This window comes from Xenia sp. Carnegie-2017, unplaced genomic scaffold (assembly GCF_021976095.1).
Source record: "Xenia sp. Carnegie-2017 unplaced genomic scaffold, XeniaSp_v1 HiC_scaffold_13, whole genome shotgun sequence".
Classification (NCBI taxonomy): Eukaryota; Metazoa; Cnidaria; class Anthozoa; order Malacalcyonacea; family Xeniidae; genus Xenia; species Xenia sp. Carnegie-2017.
The window spans coordinates 9,409,828-9,428,250 of NW_025813436.1; the positions used below are offsets into that span (position 1 = coordinate 9,409,828).

General features: G+C 31.9%; 3 protein-coding genes across 6 annotated transcripts; all 3 read right to left on the reverse strand.

Annotated features, from left to right (window-relative positions):
* LOC124453067 (muscle, skeletal receptor tyrosine protein kinase-like) lies at window positions 1-5,193 on the reverse strand. Of its 2 annotated transcripts, XM_047003798.1 has the most exons (14): window positions 4,669-5,193; window positions 3,848-4,360; window positions 3,598-3,762; window positions 3,334-3,510; window positions 2,526-2,668; window positions 2,150-2,432; window positions 1,922-2,032; window positions 1,684-1,853; window positions 1,488-1,610; window positions 1,360-1,430; window positions 1,243-1,283; window positions 1,061-1,160; window positions 881-977; window positions 1-783 (listed from the first exon to the last, which is right to left on the reverse strand). In XM_047003798.1, the coding sequence occupies exons 1-14, from the start codon at window positions 4,790-4,792 to the stop codon at window positions 520-522; spliced, it is 2,382 nt and encodes a 793-aa protein (XP_046859754.1). In that variant the 5' UTR covers window positions 4,793-5,193; the 3' UTR covers window positions 1-519. The 2 variants fall into 2 exon arrangements, 1 of the variants encoding a protein (XP_046859754.1); XR_006950961.1 differs by lacking the exon at window positions 1-783 and having other exon boundaries at window positions 1,360-1,413.
* A 352-nt stretch (window positions 5,194-5,545) lies between these two features.
* LOC124453013 lies at window positions 5,546-12,664 on the reverse strand. Its single transcript, XM_047003693.1, has 21 exons — window positions 12,413-12,664; window positions 11,415-11,488; window positions 10,841-11,341; window positions 10,544-10,705; window positions 10,293-10,454; window positions 10,059-10,220; window positions 9,826-9,984; window positions 9,597-9,761; window positions 9,370-9,531; window positions 9,143-9,304; window positions 8,907-9,074; window positions 8,691-8,824; window positions 8,247-8,565; window positions 8,032-8,151; window positions 7,346-7,548; window positions 7,121-7,243; window positions 6,660-6,730; window positions 6,538-6,578; window positions 6,361-6,460; window positions 6,185-6,290; window positions 5,546-6,098 (listed from the first exon to the last, which is right to left on the reverse strand). The coding sequence occupies exons 1-21, from the start codon at window positions 12,418-12,420 to the stop codon at window positions 5,658-5,660; spliced, it is 3,543 nt and encodes a 1,180-aa protein (XP_046859649.1). The 5' UTR covers window positions 12,421-12,664; the 3' UTR covers window positions 5,546-5,657.
* Window positions 12,665-12,916: 252 nt separating this feature from the next.
* LOC124453073 (fibroblast growth factor receptor 1-like) lies at window positions 12,917-18,423 on the reverse strand. Of its 3 annotated transcripts, XM_047003813.1 has the most exons (15): window positions 18,334-18,423; window positions 17,295-17,380; window positions 16,394-16,765; window positions 16,159-16,306; window positions 16,030-16,095; window positions 15,773-15,930; window positions 15,447-15,690; window positions 15,272-15,382; window positions 15,013-15,191; window positions 14,771-14,893; window positions 14,621-14,691; window positions 14,499-14,539; window positions 14,288-14,390; window positions 13,942-14,041; window positions 12,917-13,866 (listed from the first exon to the last, which is right to left on the reverse strand). In XM_047003813.1, the coding sequence occupies exons 3-15, from the start codon at window positions 16,541-16,543 to the stop codon at window positions 13,660-13,662; spliced, it is 1,701 nt and encodes a 566-aa protein (XP_046859769.1). In that variant the 5' UTR covers window positions 16,544-16,765; window positions 17,295-17,380; window positions 18,334-18,423; the 3' UTR covers window positions 12,917-13,659. The 3 variants fall into 3 exon arrangements, with proteins under 3 accessions (XP_046859769.1, XP_046859788.1, XP_046859780.1); XM_047003832.1 differs by lacking the exon at window positions 17,295-17,380; XM_047003824.1 differs by lacking the exon at window positions 18,334-18,423 and having other exon boundaries at window positions 17,295-17,415.

Consider the following 18,423-nt stretch of genomic DNA (forward strand, 5'->3'; position numbering starts at 1 on the left):
TTGTGTGTTGATGATCCGTGTTCCGTGATCAATTTTCTCTTTACATTATCGTAATCGTGAAAGAGTTACCGTTCATATCATTTTAATTACTTTACAATAATGATATTATATATTCATAACACGTGCACCTGTTCACTTTAAAATTTCTTTGTTTTTTTTTCTTGTATATCCACCAGCAAATTAACTACTTTGTCATTGAAATGAAATAATTTTGATGAAGTCAGTGCTATTAGTAACGAGAAATATTATCCTTTAGAATACTAATGAAGTTATTTTTCTCTCATTGTGTTTTTGATATATGACACGTTGACAGACATACTGTTTCTTATCAATAAGTTTGCTGATTATGTAAAGTCCAGCAAAAATATTTTTTTTTATATGTACATTGCATAAAACTTTAAAAAAGAAAAGAATAACAATAACATTTATTTTACAGATTTATCTTTGTTATGATCACCGTGCAGATCTTTCAATCCGGTCATACTTCATACTTTGTTTGACAACTATAATGTTTTAAAGCTAATGAGAGACTTCTTCATTTATCTTGCCGGTTATCACAGGGATTGACCCTTTCTTATATCTTCTATGGTCATTAGGCTGTTCAAAATTATTACTTTGTGGGACAGAGTTTCTTTTCACTTTCATCGATTGCACTTTTCTTACGGAAGCTACTCTCTCATTTGCGTCGTCACGTGATATTTTACGTCTTAGACTTAGCGTTCTTTTGTTCAATTGTCTTATAATATCATCTCGACTGAAGCGGCGTCTGAAATTGTTACTGTTCTGAAGAAAATATTTGTGTTAAAAATTAGAAGTACAATTAAAGAAGATATTTAGATCCACAAATGAAAGGCAGAATCTTCTTTTTGTTTGTCCTTACTTTATTGAGTATACTTTCGTTTAGTTGATTATAAAGATCCCAAAATTTTGGACGATTGTAACTTTCATTCTTCCAGCATTTTAGCATGATATTATACCTGATAAAGAAAATCATTCTTACTGACGATCGAGCATCTCGTTTGACAACATGTTTTGCTGTTTCAACCAAGAGGAAACTTACATAAATTTAGGACAATTTTGTGGTCTTGACAACTTCTTTCCACTGAGAATAAACAATGCAACCTTTTGATCGTCTATTATCTTATAGTAAGGAATATCTCCTGCAATATAAACATATACTTCCAGCAAACGAAGATAATGATACATATGCATGAATCAAATGAATTGAAAATGAAGATTTACCATTGGTGAAAATCTCCCATATTAATATGCCAAACGACCATCTTTAGCAAGATAAAATATAAGTCAAATTAATTTAATTTTTGAAACTGTGGGTCCTGGCATAGTTTCAGTACTTACACGTCTGTACTTTCTGTAAAAGTTAGGTTTCTTATTGATTCTATTGCCATCCATCTTAGTGGAAACGAGCCCTGTAATATAAGAGAAATTAATGAATTGCTTTTAACGCTTTATCAATGCTGCCGTACCTCTTTTTGCTCTCTGTAGTAGCTTTTCAAGTAAATATCCTTAGCCATGCCAAAGTCAGATATTTTTGCTACTAAATCTTTATCCAATAACACATTTCTTGCTGCAAGATCTCGATGCACTATCTGAAACATAAACATAATGAAAAGATGAATTTAAGCAGGTAAATTCTTACACATTTACTTTTCATACACTCACCTTGTGTTTAGCAAGATACTTCATTCCACAACAAATCTGTAAGATGCAGTTCAATTTCCATTCTTTAGAAAGAGTGTCTTTATTTTTGGTAATGTCGTTGTTGTCATACTGTCGTAGATATTCCACTAAACTTCCATTCTCACAGTACTCGACAAGAAGATAAAACGGCCCTAGTAAAATTACATCAGTAATAATGCAAGCAATGAAATACAAAACATGTGTTTGAACACAATCTCACCGTCTTCACTGGAACACACACCAATCAAGTTAACAACATTTTCGTGTGCGTTTTCAAGACTTAAATGAATTTCTAGTTCGTCAATCATATCGTCTTCAGAAGCACGGTTTCCTAAAAAGTAGTTGAAATTTTCTTTAATTTTCTTCACTAATTATAAGTGAAATATTGAGTTTTAAACAAACTAAGAAAGTATGCTCTATACATTGACAGGATGCATCAATCACTTACCTCTGGCCATTTTTGCCGCACACAATGTCTTTTCTTCATTAGGTTTATGTAAGATAACTTGCAGTACCTCTCCAAAATTTCCTCGTCCCAATTTTTTCCCAGTTAGTGTTATCCAATCACGCAATATTTCCATTTTCTTTCTGGTGATGTCATCAGCAAGATCCCGCAAGATGGGCTCTTCTTCATAATAAGGATTTTTAGAGATTCGTTTTACTCTAGAAGATTGTTTTTCTATATCCTCATCAAGTTTGCTGTTTGAAGTCGTGCGTTCAATGAAATTTCTCTATTAAAATGACATAAATTATTCAGTTGAAAGATCCATATACATATATAACGATGAAAGTTATTTACATTTTTGAAAATGAAATTTACTCACGACAAAAGACTGTTGATCTTGCCTTTCCCTATCTTCAATTTTCAATTTTCTTCTTCTTAAATAAACGAAGATAATTACCGCAACAAATAAGATAACGACTCCTGTGATCGATAGAGCTATCACCAATGAAAAATCTTTATCATCTTCAATATAAAACAAAATTAAAGAAAAGAGAGAGTAGGTTACAACAAATAGTGTTTGAATGCATCACAAGTAAACCTAAGAAATACAGAAAATAATTGCCTGACTTGAAAAACTCACTTGGCAGAAATAACTTGTCAACTACACCATACTGAAAAGAAGTGAGTAGAGATAACTTTGACATAGAGATAAACAACAGGATACTAAATTTGTAGAGCTTCATAATGTAGAAAAAGAGAAAGCCCAAAACTGAATGGTCTTTGTATAGAAGCAGAAGTTGAAAATATCAGTAAAGTGCTAAAGCATTCAAAATGAATGCGATAAAGAAGACAGTTTGGAAGTCAATTTATTAGAGGAGGAATGAAAATAAAATAAAAATACGAGATGATTAATGAAAAGATACTCTGAAAAGGAGACAAATATTGCATTTTTGACAGCAAATGACTATGCAGGCAAAAAGAACATAAGCATCAGGAAGAAGAAAGTGCATGAGTGCCAGAAACTGCATTTAAGTCATATTGTCTCTGGAGTAACAAAAACCTATTGGTGCTCTTGGAAATACATGAAGCAGCGCAGTTATCAAGGCATTTTGCCGCACCAACCGTTTACACTTTGCTTTTCATTGACTGGCCCAGTCATGTATATTTAATTAAATGTGTTTTCGTACCTTTATTCACTAAGCAGGCTCCTATCTCCAAGATCATATTTTTTTTTGGGCAAGGCTTACACTTTGTACAGTTGTGTTCATCTTGATACTGATTCTTTGGACAGTCTATGCACATTTTCAACGTTTTGTTATAGTGTTGATTCTCACTGCAGTTGAACGTCATACACGATGGAGGAGCTAAAGGAAAGAGAAAATTATTGAAGCTAAAGATGTGGCTCGTGCATTGCGTTCTTAAAATTTCGATTTCAGTAAACTGGGACGAACCTCTTCTACAATCTGTTGAACTATTTCTCCCAGTTTTATTTCTTGTTGTGAACCCTATTGCACACTGAAGACAGTGGGACATCCCTATCTGATTTTGGTAACTATCTCTTGGACAATGAACACAATCTGTGAGATTCGCGTCCAAATATGTACCTTGGGAACACTCTAGTACATACAAAAAACACAACATTAGTCTTTATCAAATTTACATCTACGTACATTGCCAATAAGATGGTTATTAATTGCTTACCGCATGTTTGGTTTATTTCAAGCGATAGTGGTGGACAGTAAACAATTGCATCTTCGCAATTTTGTAAAGAAATCTCAGCGTCTATAATGTCTATGTAAGGCTCTATTGTTTTACCAGTAACGTTAATTACTAAATTTCGTCTCATATATTGGTCATCACTTAAAACATTGTTATCAATCATATCATAACAATTATCAATTGCTTTTCCTGTTGCATTTGTTAAAACACTAACATTCTTTTTGATTTCATCGTTAACGCCAATAGTGATCTTGTAGTTCGCTGTAACTATGCATTCATTCCATTTTTCACAATTTTCTCCATAATCCACCTGCAAAACGACTTTCACTGATAGTGTTTGTTTTTCACAGTGTTTTTGAAAACGTTTTTTTCGTCTGAGCAAAGTAATATAATGGTGAGCATCGTTGAATACGGAAATATTGGGAGGGTTTACCGTTGTGTTAATGCTGTAATTATAACTGTTTCTTATACATCTCTCACAAACTCTGTAAGGCACTAAAAAACGAATAAGTATAAATGATGAGCTGTTTACAATTACTATGTAAATGATAAACGGAACATTACCATGATAATGTAAGTAGGCATGTAACTTATAACTATATTGAAATTAAATTTTTCCTGAATACATGTTTATGAAAGTAAATCGATAATTGGTATGATTCTCGTACATTTTACATGACGGATAAGTTTTGAGATAAATTAAGGATTGATTTTGATGAATAGAAGTAACATAAAATACAGACGTCATTATGTTTTAAAATGTCAAGATGTGTCGTAACAAGGTTTACAAAAGATTTCTGTACCTGTGGCCTCGCAGTTACAGACAAATAGCATTCCAATAAAAATTATTGATAATAGAGTGGGATAATTGACTTTCACCATCTTTTGGTTGAATATTTTTGAAGCGGAATAATAGAAGATTCCCATGATATGTACTATCCTCCTGACAAGAATTTAAACTTCGGTTTATATTTAAACATTAGTGTGTTTATTTCTTTTATCCATCTTTTGTATTTACTTCAAACAAAACAATTTGTTCGCCAGCAACTTGGATCTCATCAAATCGGTCTCAATCGAATCGTAAAACGTCTTTGCTTCCTTATTTTTTTCGGATTCCTGCATAATTTTAATTTGTGTTAAGGTTCATATCCCGCAGTTTCTTTCAAATTTAATGGTGATTACGTACATAGAACTTATAAAATATACGCTTCCAAATCGTTAATATCTTACTTACATAACGACTATGCCCGATTTTTGAATAGAGTAGAAGAGTAAAATATTAATTATTAAGACTAAAAAGCGAACGACTAAAACGTAAAGCTTAAGGAATGCCAAACCTATCATTTATTGTAATTTGACGTTAATCTTGCGTAAAAAATAATCTTAAGAATTTGAAATATTGGAAGAAACAACACAAGTTTCTTTAAAACAACATTTTCATTTTTAAGTGACGTTGTGAAACAAGAAAATCACGTTTGTCATTGCATATAAAATTCCTTAACATTTGCCTTTCATACACCTCAATTACATGAATGAATGACAGACTTTATGTTTGAGGTTTAAAATTTGATTGATTAACAAAAGGAAATTGCGAATCATAATCCATCTCTGAGAGCGTCACGTTGAATAATATATGATTATAGAATTAGGTCATTCATGAAAGCAACACAATCATCAAAATTATGGCAAATATTGTTTTGCATTTTACTGTAGATTATTTATACATTTGTTATTATTAGTTATCATATCAGTTACATTGCATGTAAAACAATAATATTTGGTTGCACTAACATTAGCAATCTGTAAAGTCATCTTGTTGCTGCATCTTGCTTTCATCTTCTTTTCCTTGTGTTAAGGTCTTTTCACCTTTCTTTGATGACGGAAAGTCATTACCACTCTTATTTCTCGACAGAAAGATGTTTTCATATTTTCTTTTTTGTTCTTGAAGTTCGTAATTGCCACCTGTTGCATTATTGGCTTTGATTTTTGTCTTATTATAAAGTACATCTTTGCCAAAGTTAGAAAACTCACTAAAATTACTTTCTCTTTGATCTTTGTCGTCATTGAGAATTTTTTCTGTTCTTGACATTTGTTCTTCTTCCATTTTTTCAACGTTGCTGATTGTATTTTTATCATTTAATTTATGGCAAACATAGTCCATCTTTTCTTCTGCTCTTTTCTTTTTGCGTCGGCTGCTCATTTTTCGGAGAATTCTTTGAGGTAGAGCGTCGCTCTGTAGCAGAAAAAATGGTATATTGCAAAAATTATTCAAGCAATTCTAAAAAAACAATTAACTCCATTGCCGTCACTACTGCTCACCTTATGCAGTTCATCATCGTATAAATTTTCTAATACATTCACAAGATATGGAAACGTTGGCCGCTGTGTTGGATTACTTGACCAACATTTTTCCATAATTTGGTATCTAAACAATCAATAAAAAAAAGTGATATTTATAAAACCGTCTTAATGTAACAATAGACATCACAACTTACAAATCTTTCGGACAGTTCCGTGGTCTCTTCATAATTTGACCAGATTTTATGTAATCCAAGAGCTGGCCGTGATCCAGTATATTGTTGTATGGTACACGTCCTATTAAAAAATCAATAAAATCATTTTTTTGTTCTCTTTGTCATAAACAACTCATCATAATAACAATATATAAATACCATCAGTGATTATTTCCCACAGAAGTATTCCAAAGGACCATCTGTATCAATTAACATTTATAATTAATAACCCATTAACTTCTTTTGGTAGTTTTGGAAAAATAATTATTGCGATAACTTACATATCACTTTGAGTGGTATATATGAAAGATTCTAGTGATTCAATAGCCATCCAACGCACAGGAAGAAATCCCTACCAAGTATGATAATCATAGTCAAATTATCACGTCTGTTGTAATAAAATATTTGAGAGTTTTTGTTTGGCGCTGACGGCAAATCGCAAAAGGTCACGTGATCATGGCTTTGCGGCTTACGTTGCGGTTTGCGGTTCAGGTTTAAACGGCAAGAGGCCCTTCTTGCGGTAGGTGACGTACGGCAAGCAATTTAGTTCTTTTAATACAACCAAGTGACGTTTGTGGTTTAATGGTCAATATTATATTTTTATGTGAGTATACAACATGAATATGACTTTTTTCATTGACAAACGTTTAGCAAAACATGAAATTTGGCTCGGGACAATGCGAATTATAAAGTACAAATGAAAAACGCAAAACTAAAACTCTCTAATAATGTGATAATGTACCTCAGTATCTTTACGATATATCTGTTTAATATAAATATCTCTTGCCATTCCAAAATCTGAAATTTTCGCAACAAGATTTTCGTCCAACAAAACATTTCTAGCTGCTACATCTCGATGTATTATCTAGAATGAAAAAAATTGATAGATGCTATTTTTTGTGTCACAGCTTCTTTGGAAGAACATGTTTTAGTTTCAACATGTTATAATTCATTTACCATAAATTACCTTAAACTTGGCTAAATGAGACATTCCACTACAAACTTCTAAAGCTTTCATTAATTTCCATTCATAGGAAATTGTAGAAGTTACATCTGAGAGAGGAGTAACATTGACATAATCTTGACTCGCTATTTTATGATCTTGATGTTTCTGCAGATATTTTAACAAGTTTCCCTTGCTGCAATATTCGACAACCAAAAACAAAGGTCCTGTTTTACAGAGAATCCATTTTTAGAAATAAGTTGAAAGGTCGAAGATAACGTTTCGCTAACCATTTGTTGCTGCATATTGCTTAATGTTCTTACTGCATAATGTGCAATGTAACATGTAATGTATAACATATGTAATGTATAACATATGTAATGTATAACATATGTAATGTATAACATATGTAATGTATAACATATGTAATGTATAACATATGTAATGCATAACATATGTAATGTATAACATATGTAATGTATAACATATGTAATGTATAACATATGTAATGCATAACATATGTAATGTATAACATATGTAATGTATAACATATGTAATGTATAACATATGTAATGCATAACATATGTAATGTATAACATATGTAATGTATAACATATAAATGTCAATACACGCTATAAAAGCAATCGTTTTGAATTTTTCCCCTTCTTTAAAGAATAACTGTTTAACTTGTCACTATACAGATAACTTACCATCACTGGTAGTGCTTCCACCTATAAGATTTACAATATTTGGGTGAGGATGTGGCTGAAGGTTGACCAGCATTTCGAGCTCGTCAAACAACTCTTTTTCATCAGAAAGTGTTGCACCTCCTGCAGAACAAAAGAATTTTTGGAAATATTTCACCAAATTAAAGGCAGTGCCATGCTTGAAATTATAATACATTTGAATGACTTGTAGGACGCACCTTTTATCATTTTCACCGCTACAACATGTTCAGTTTCACCATTACGTAGAATTGCTTTTTCAACCCTTCCAAAGTTTCCTTTTCCGAGAACTTCACCTAAAAAATTTAAATTACTCCTAGGAATTTCAAGTCCTGTTGGAAGATGTGCGATCTTTATTATTGGTGTGCTATCATTTTTCGAGAGGCCAGTGCCCTGCATTCTGTAATGATGATTTAAACCAGAACTTAAGGATGAATGAAATTTCGGTCTTTTTCCTGGATTATCATCGTAGTATGTTGAAGCACGGCTATCTGGGTCTAATGGTCGGTCAGACATTCTCTAAAACAACCAAGTAAACATATAAAATTTAACACCGCTGATAGATTAAGCTTTACTAACGAATTATGATTTTGTTCTTTGCATAAATCTTAAAATACTGCCAAATTTTACTAAATGAAACTTACTCTCTCATTTTCTTTTATTCGCCATTTTCGATAGTAGCACAACAAAAGCATGCATATTGGTATAAAAATGACCGCTATCACCGCGACAGAAATCACAATTACTATGTTATTTTTGTCTGATTCCTGTGACCCAGCTAGAGAAGAAATTCATTGTGACATATTAATATGAAGAATATGAGGAAATCTTGTTAGTAGTCTTCACGCTCATAAACTTACTGACAATGCTGTTGCATTCTCTCAATCCTACTGCTCCTGATTTTTGTGTAACACCATTATTGGGACATAAAGTACATTCTGTTGCTGCTTCCTTATCTTGATAAGTATTTAATGGACAAGAAATACATTTTTGGCTTGTTATGTTGTAGTAATTTCCTTCAAAACATTCTAGAATCAACAAAGAAATTTAAGGATTGTTCTCATCAAATACACTCATAATTCATGTTTCAACATACTTAGAATGCATTCAGACTCTGTAATTCGCCCTTTATGTATTGTTGTATAATTAACATTGCAAGATAGGCATGGATAATGACCAATAAAGTGTTTGTAACTTCCTAAAGGACATTTTTCACAAGTTTTTGTACTTTGGTTGAAGAAAAAACCAGTTGCACAATCTAAATGAATAAATTAATTGTCTTATTCAAGTATTCAATAACTTCATTGCCATTGTTCTATTTACTTTCAACACATTTGGTCTCGTCGATGGCTCCAGTTGCTATGGTAATCTTGTTCATTCCACACTTGAAACAATTTGTTTTTCCGACATCTGGTTGATAACTATTTCTTCTACATTTGGTACAGTTTAAAGTCGTTTTGTTAAAATAAGAACCTGCATTACATTCTAAAAATTAAAAATGATTTCATTGAAACAAATTATTTAGATATTAGATATAAACGTCAACTTACTTTGTATACAGTCAAGTTGAGAAACTGTTCCTTCTTTCTCTGTGATTGGTAGATGTATTGGACACAAGTGACATGTAGTTTGCCCTTTATTCTCTTGTGTCGAGTTTCGTGGACATTTTTTGCAAACCATTTCAGACAAATTAAAATAATATCCTGGACGACATTCTGAAAACACTCCAAGTTATAAATGATTTTCACAGTAAGTGCTGATATTTGAGCTTTATTTTACCTTCTTTACAGTAGGTCACATTCACATAAGGTCCTTCAGTGTAAGTTATTGTACCATCAGGACACTTGTCACAATGAATCTGACTTCTCAATGGTTGATACGTGTTGTTATGACAAAGTACACAATCTGATTGATTGAATCTATAACCAGGATTGCAGTCTATAAAAACATATCAACATCATCTGTTAACAGTTGAGTAAATATTAAATATTGGTATGACAACAATTAATGACCTTTGATACAGCCACGATCGTCGACTGTTCCATTTTCGGCTGTAACTGTACCATTACGACAGGCAATGCAACCAATTTGACCATAGTGTGGTTGATAAAAGTTAACTGGACAGTATTCACATTGGTGGGTTTGAAATGAGTAGAATGAACCAGCAGAACAATCTGGAAAAAATATTGAAATTTTATTTTTTATTTACAATTACTTCTCGCTCTTTTTTAGAAACTCTTTCTTACTTTGTATACAATCGTCGCTGTTTTTACTTGAAGTATTCAAGGTAATTCTTCCATTAGGACATTCAATACATTCAGTCTTTGCCATCTCAGGCTGATATGTATGAAGAGGACATTGTTTGCAAACTTCTCTTCTTTTTTCAAAAAAAAATCCAACTGAGCAAGCTATTCATTAAAGAAAGATCAATATTGATAAACAAAAGCTTTAATCGTACTCCATCATTTTAATGGAAACGTCACAAGAGACATGTAACCTTGTAAACAAGAAGAAATATCTCTCGATTGTTTCTTTCCATACGTAGTTGTGTTTATTGGACAACGTTGGCAGTTAACACTTCCAGAAATATTTTGAAATGTGTCCACAGGACAAGCTTCACACGTTTGAGTTAAGTTTAAGAAGTTACCATCGGAACATTCTAAAAAATGCATTAAGTACTGCAAATCTTCAAAAACATTTTCTGAAGAAAATCTTGTCATGTAGATCTTAATCAACGTTTAAATACACAAATGACATTAATAAGAAATATCCATTAATTACATTATTTTCTCACCGCAGAAATCTCCTTGTTCAATAAGGTTGCGTGGACAACACACATCCTCCTGTATACCATGTAAAGTGGAGCAGCAAGTGCTCCTATCATCTACTACTATGCCACCAATGTGGAGGGATTTAATTGGGAGTCCTGTTGTGTTCAATGTCAGATTTACTGTGAAGGCAATTGAATTAATTTCATTATTATTGGCGACATTTTTGACACAAAATTTTAGACTTGTTACAATTTCTTGTGGCAGATTTATCGTACTATCAGCTGACAATTTCAATGTTATCTTTTCTATGATCTCTATTCTTGTTGTGTCTCGTCTTTCAAAGTCCACGCTAATTACATTAATGCTACTAACAATAGAGCAATTTTTTGCTGAATTAATGAGGTCTTTAAAACGATTTATGGTCAACAAATTTGGTCTCAGATCTTCCAAAGCAAAATCCACACTGGCAAATTGATGTGGAACCTCGTACTTTAATACTCTACATGTTGTCTTTGCAATCATTCCTTAAAACAAGAGAAACGATCTTTATTTTCATATGAAAATGGGAAATGTATATTTTATTGAGGAGTTTATTACCATTTGGTGGGTCTATAGTTGATGATGAAGTAAACAATGCCACCATCAGCATAAACATATAGAAGAACTTCTTCCTAAAAATAAAGCAAATGTTTTATGTTCTGAAATGTTTTACAGCATGTTTGCTATTTTCTTGTCGTTTTACGGTAGAAACAAAATTCATGCAAGTGAATTGTGAGAAAAAAGACTTCGTTTAAGTTTTAAAGCAAAGAGTATTTTGAGCATTAAATATAACTATTTCCGCATAACAACATAAAGCAATTGATGCATCATGTTGTCATAGAACGAAATTTAAAACATGGCAGTTGGATTAAAAATAAATTAAATTAACGTATAATAGAGCAAGGATAACGCGAAAAACATGCCAATTGGTTTTGATGAGGGATTTTATGTTATTTTTACGACTTCGTTTGTTTGCTAGTTCAGTACAAGATTTAAGGCACAAGCTCTCATTTATGATGATTGACGTAATATGAAAAATACGAAAACTAAATTGTTAGTCTCTTTTTCCAAAGATAACATCTCGTTCTGGATGACTGCATTATTTAGTTTTACCACAAAAGAACTTTATCATGCCAAATAATAAGTTGCTTGGGCGTAATTCACTATTAAACCGCTGAGTTGATATCACATTAAAAATGGTCACAAATTCTCTAACAAAACAATGAAATGATTTAATGGATATTGTCATAAAATATTGTCAATTATAGAACATGATTTCTATGTTATGTGTGTGTGTAAATATAAAACAACAACAAGTCATAACAATCGAATTGTATGTAAATTATATACATTCAATTTTGTTGCCTTTTGAAATTTTTGTCTATAAATTAATTATTGAGAATCGTATGCAACCATTTTGGTAGCATTTCGTTTCTCAAGTATTGCTGTTAAAGGAATAAATAATATAGTCACAAATAATATAATACTCGCTGACAATGAATCATCGTATATAATAAATTGCTACAATTGGGAATAATATAATTTAGTGGTCTTACCTGTTCATCGCTTGTTTTACCACAGGAGAGCGCCTTTATAAGATCCTAATCGTATAAGTTACATTGAAGTTCTTTACCGAACAACTTAACGTATAATATTTCTTCAAGATTTCTTATCGATATTTTATTCAAATGAAGTTGTCTCATTGAGTCTTTACTTCAATAAGAATGAAAACTCTATGCTTTTGAAACAGCATCATTGGATAAGGAGATAAATGGGAGAAATGAATGCAATGATCTTTCACTATATAAAAAACACTTCCGTTACGACATTATAAAGTCAAATGGTTGCCTAGTAAGTAAGGGGTTAGGCTTTGCGGGAAGACACATTTATCAGTTAAAATTCTTGAGTTGAGTAGGAAGTTCCGACTGAAAACAAGACCTTCTTTATATTCACAAATCTTTTGGTAACGTTTGGCGAAATTCATACTTAGAACTAGCATGTTTATGACAGAACAAATAGTTTTCTTATCTAGTAAAATATAATTTAAGGATGGAACTTTATAAATCAAATTTATAGTTTTATTGCAACGTTGATGATCATAATTAATATGATAACACAAAGACGTTTGTTCGTTTTCGCGAACTGTTACGTTATATATACACATCCAAAAGTTTGAATATTTTCTATGCTATTTCAACGATTCCTTTTGACCAACCACCAATCATCAGATCATAAGGATTGGAAATTTTAACGGTAGCCGTTGGATTATATATAAGTATTTACATATTTCTTAAATTGTTATTGCATGAAAAGAATTCTTTGTTATTGATAAAGTCTTTCATTTTCATAATGAAAAACAACGAAGTCAGAAGTAGTTAAAATAAGCATTTGAATAAAGATAATGGGAGAACGAGTGTAATGATTTATAGCTGTTAAAAAATATCGCAAAGAATATCAAACCAATTTACCAAAACTTGTCCTCTTCAGCTCGTTCAGCCAACATCACTTGCAAAAAGACTTTGCTTTCTGCTGATTCTCAAAGTCAAACAACGCGTGTGTGATACTATTAAAAAAGCTGTTCACAAAATTAAAATATTTATAATCATTCTTGTGTCACATTTAAATTGCAAAACATTTGCTTATGTCATTCGAAAAACACAACCTATATTTAAGTAGTTTTTCTCAATTTATGCACATACAATAATACCAATAAAGAACAGCAGTACTTTTATGAAATTCTTTTATTCTGTGTGGACTCGGTATCTGCCATCTAAGAACGGGTATATTTGTTGTTGTTTTTTTATCAACAGTGACTTTTGTCCATTGTGTCCATTTGATTGTCACTGTTTGTGTCACGCCCTTGATTGACAATACCCAGCTCAACAACAGTCTCTCGTGGTAGTTTGTCAACTGCTTGTCTCTCTTCATTGTTTCTCTCTTCTTCGTTTATATTGACAGACAAATCCATGTCACTAATCTCAGTCATTCGACTTGACTGTGATTCACGTCGCTGTAATATAAACATGCAGTGATTACTTAATTGTAGTGTTAAAAAAGTAAGCAAATAAACAAAAGATCCTCCAACCATTTCTTCTTCTTCGATAATATTTAATGTTCTCAATGCTTGGGCAAAACTCGGTCGACCATCTGGGTGTGGTAACCAACATTTCTCCATTAAATTGTAGCTGTAAGTAGTAATTGATATTAAAACTGAAAATAAAAAACTTTTATTGATGTTAATATGCAGCTGCTATTATGTTTGACTTTTAGAAGCGCTAAAAGAGCTGAATTCCTTCTGTTTACGTAAAGATTTAAAAACGTTCATTTTAGGAAAGTTTTAAGTAGACTTTTGCTATGGGTTTATACTCATCGTTAAAAATGCTGGTGATAGCAAAAGCTACGCTCATTGCTTTTCTGGGCTCTTCACTTACTAAGAATCGGGACAATTTTCAGGTTGTGGCATTCTGTATCCTGTCTTCAAATATTCCTCCAGCAAGATGTTGTTGTCAGCTACTTTCGGGTAAGGGGTTTGGCCTTAAAAAAGCAGAAGAGAAGTATGTTTTGTATTTTGTAACTTCATTCAAAAAGGATGTTTTTAAAATGCCGTTTGCAGGATTCCGAATATTTCAAACGTGTACATACCGTCCATGAACAACTCCCAAAGTAAAATAGCGAATGACCATCTATATGTTCAAATTGAAATAATTAAAAAATGTTTTGATGTTTTCAACAGATTTAATTAGTTACTGTTACATTGAACTTACACGTCGCTTTTCGTGGTATAAACTGACGATTCTAGAGCCTCGATCGCCATCCACCTCAGTGGAAGAAAACCCTACAGGAGTAAAACAATGGGGAGAAATTTATCTTTCACTTTTATAAATGACTTTTGTTTTTAAGTACGATTTTCACACCGCTTTTGTTCTATGGTACTGTCGTCTAAGATAAACATCTCTCGCCAAACCAAAGTCGGAAATTTTTGCTACTTCGTCATTGTTAAGTAAAATATTTCTGGCAGCAAGATCACGGTGAACAATCTAAGGGTAAGAAATATTATCCAAATGAATACTTTTTAGAAATGTCATTCTTGTTGCTTGGTTCGAAGATTAGCTATTCAATCAAAACATGGATCAAGTGAGAAGCTGGCTTTGAATACCTTTTTCTGGGACAAGAAAATCATTCCTTTGCATATCTCTATCGCTCTACGGATTTTCCATCGAAAATCCAAAGTTTCAACGTCATAATTTACATAAGTGTTTGAGCTGTACTTATGATGTTGAAGATACTTGAGTAGATTTCCCTTTTCACAATACTCCATCACCACATATAGAGGACCTTTAAAGACAAATGATAGTTGGTTTTCATTAACTATGTACAATGTTACTTGCAATTCATATCATTGAAGAAAACTTTACTATTTTCATCTACGCATGCTCCAAGAAGACTGACTACATTTTCATGTGTGATTTCGTTCAGTATTTCCAGCTCATCAAAAAGTGCTTTTTGATCATCATCAGTTCCTCGACCTTTGAGAAAATTTCAGTGTTGTATAAAATGACAAAGTACAGATGCTCATATTGTTTCATGTACCTCGTATCATTTTAATCGCACATTGCATTTGAGTATTGTCTATTTTAACATAAGCATGCTCCACTTGCCCAAATTGACCACGTCCGAGTGTCTTTTTAGTAAATTGTATATCGCTTTTTGGAATATATCTTTTTAAAGTGAAACATAATTCCGAATGAGATATAGGACGACGTTGACGAGGCGAATTCATCTCCATATATTCCAAAGATTGATTATTTGAATCTTCATTTTGGTTCTCTCCATTCTAAAGTTTTATAAACCAAACTTTTCATTGCTTATTCAGTAATATATTTATAATTTCTCAAGTTTTGTGTCTATTTTCCTACCGTAGATGTATCAACGTTAGTTTCTAAATCGTTTTCATCTTTGCGCCTCGTATTGTGATACTTCCTTGCACAAATACCCGCCAAGACAATACACACCAGTACAAGAAAACCGCTGACACCAACTGCTATTTTAACACCGAGTGAAATTTTAGATGTTTCTAAAGGCATAGAAAACATCGATACCATTACTGTTAATATATATTGGAAAACTGCCTTTCATACAGGCTGGCAAACTATCCATAAAGTTTAACAATTACTTGGACAGTCGTCATCAGGCTCTCTTGTCATCAAATTTGTTTCGCCTGTTGTAGAACAATCTTTCACTGGAAAACAAACATTAATCATTAGACTTTTCTCTTCTTCAAATTGTTTTAGTAGAAACTCACCACAACTTTCATTTTTTAGTGTGTAGCCTTTCCTGCAGCAAGGTTTCTCAGTAAAATCTTCTTTTTCACAACAGGAATCACTTTTTATTCTATAATCCTTGGAAGTTACTGGTATTGCAACCAAACTTTGGAAAGCTTTTGGCAAACCCTAGAACGAAAAACAAGCCGTTATAAATTCGAAGTTGAATTGCTATTTTTTATTTTCAACGTGAATAGAACATTGAACTTTTTTTACCTGATGTAACATATTTTGTCCGCAGTTGTACGCTAAATTTTTTGATCCTTTTGGTTCAATTATAAAAGACAAATTTAAATGGCACGGAGCAACATTTTGAAAACGAATTTTTTCCTTTGTCACCGTAGAGGTCTTACATGTTAGTTCCATGTCAGTTTTATCAAAATCTGAAGTAAGAATACTTTTTACTTTCTCGATATCATCATCTGTCGGTTTTCCTTCATTTTTTTCACAGTTCGTTCTTATATTGATGTGAAAAATGTAGCATTTTTCTGGAGGTATCTCTTTATTATTTCCACATACACCATGACTCAAAAATAAGATACAAAAAGAACATGATCATGGTGATCATATAAAGAAAACCATTCATTTCTAAAAATGAGAAAAAAGTTAATGCATATAATCACACAACTATCTATCATATTTAGTCAATAAATAAATATCCCGCTATACAGCTAGTCTGTAGGCACGTATAGTTATGTCTGTGACTCTTGGAGCCAACAACGGCTGACGTTTGACATATTTCTGTTGTTTAGCTTATTTTTGTCGAATATTGTGATTTTTTTACTTTCAAGAATAACTTTCGTTGACAATAAAATCTAGTTAAATCACTGTATACGACACGACTAAATGCCGTATTTTTAATTATGCAAAATACTTGGAAATAATTTTAAACTTCGAACTACCACATACAATTTCACTACAGTCTTTCTTAATGAAAAAATCCTGTTGCTAAGCAGTAGCAGAAGTTGTTAAGTCTTGTTTCTCTATCAAATTCTTCAGCGATTGAAAATGGATTTTATCCATATAAATTAAAATAGACAATTTTACCTGCATTGTAGAATATACCAGGAAAAATTCTAGAAATGTCATATCACCAAATCAAAAGGTTTAAAATTACCTAAATTTTACGTCAAAGCATCATCACATGAAAAGCCAGTATATCCATGAAATTTATAACATATTTCCTATTAATGTATCGCACTTCTAGATGCAAAAAAACAACAAACAAATATGCTGTATACCATACGACAACCAAGGTGTAGGCGTACAATGATGGATATATCCATCAAATTATGAGACAAACTATTTCTTATAAGGATAAAACAACGGATTAATATTGTAATTTAATGTCAAAGGATTTGTCTCCTTGTTGGTTTATGCGAAATGGGAATATTTTTAAAAATATTTTCGTTGGATGTCGCGACTCTTGTCGATACATATATCATATTGTGTTTGTTTAATCTTATGAATTTTAAATATGTGCTATAAATATTTTATTGAACTTAAAAGAATCTTCTGACTTTTAACCTCAGTTTTTCCGAGGTTTGGGGGATTAAACTGAAATGGTTAAAATTAGTATCATACTCTTTAGCGAATTTTTCGTCTTCAAAAAACCTAATTCATACATCTTTACAGAAACATCTTTTTATGCAATGTAAACACTATACTTACTCTATGGCGACATAATATTCAATGGACCCTTTGTTTGTGTGCATTGGATTAAACGAGCGATGTTTTAATTCCATTGTCACGCAACTTATTCATGTTCTATATTCAACTTTATTTTGTTTTTCAATTTATTTTATGAAATGAAAACCCAAGAGGAAATAGATGAGTAAATTTATCCATAATATATATTTTCAGCCGAGTGCTACTTATCATAGGAAACAAATTTATAATAAAATTAAATAAACTGAACCAAGAATGAGACTTATGGATGCATACTGCTGTTATTGCTTTACATGACTGAGGACATTGGTATAAAGCAAGCACTTATTTTACCAATGGTTCTTATCTTTATCATTTATATATATTTATACAAACAATTATACTTGCTATGTGTTGCTCCGCAATAAATTGCGTTCATTTGCTCGAGTTATTAGTATTTTACTTTATTAAAAGTGTTTATCAAATGTTTATTAATCTACAATACAAACCTTTATGTCATCGATATTCGAGTTTTCTTCACCAGATTTGACTTTCTTTCATTATTTAAGAGCAATCTCAAAAATTGTTTACATACTTCA

Coding starts and splice junctions, on each gene's coding strand:
- LOC124453013 (XM_047003693.1), bottom strand. Junction 9,075..9,142: donor AGAGTCTGAATGCATTCTAA/GTATGTTGAAAC, acceptor TGTTGATTCTAG/AATGTTTTGAAGGAAATTAC. Junction 6,579..6,659: donor TATACCACTCAAAGTGATAT/GTAAGTTATCGC, acceptor TAATTGATACAG/ATGGTCCTTTGGAATACTTC.
- LOC124453073 (XM_047003832.1), bottom strand. CDS start 16,543: ATGGAACTAACATGTAAGACCTCTACGGTGACAAAGGAAAAAATTCGT. Junction 15,192..15,271: donor AGCATGCGTAGATGAAAATA/GTAAAGTTTTCT, acceptor TTGTCTTTAAAG/GTCCTCTATATGTGGTGATG. Junction 13,867..13,941: donor TTATCGAAGAAGAAGAAATG/GTTGGAGGATCT, acceptor TTTATATTACAG/CGACGTGAATCACAGTCAAG.
- LOC124453067 (XM_047003798.1), bottom strand. CDS start 4,792: ATGGGAATCTTCTATTATTCCGCTTCAAAAATATTCAACCAAAAGATG. Junction 2,669..3,333: donor AGCCTGCTTAGTGAATAAAG/GTACGAAAACAC, acceptor TTTATATTGAAG/ATGATAAAGATTTTTCATTG. Junction 2,033..2,149: donor TGCGGCAAAAATGGCCAGAG/GTAAGTGATTGA, acceptor ACTACTTTTTAG/GAAACCGTGCTTCTGAAGAC.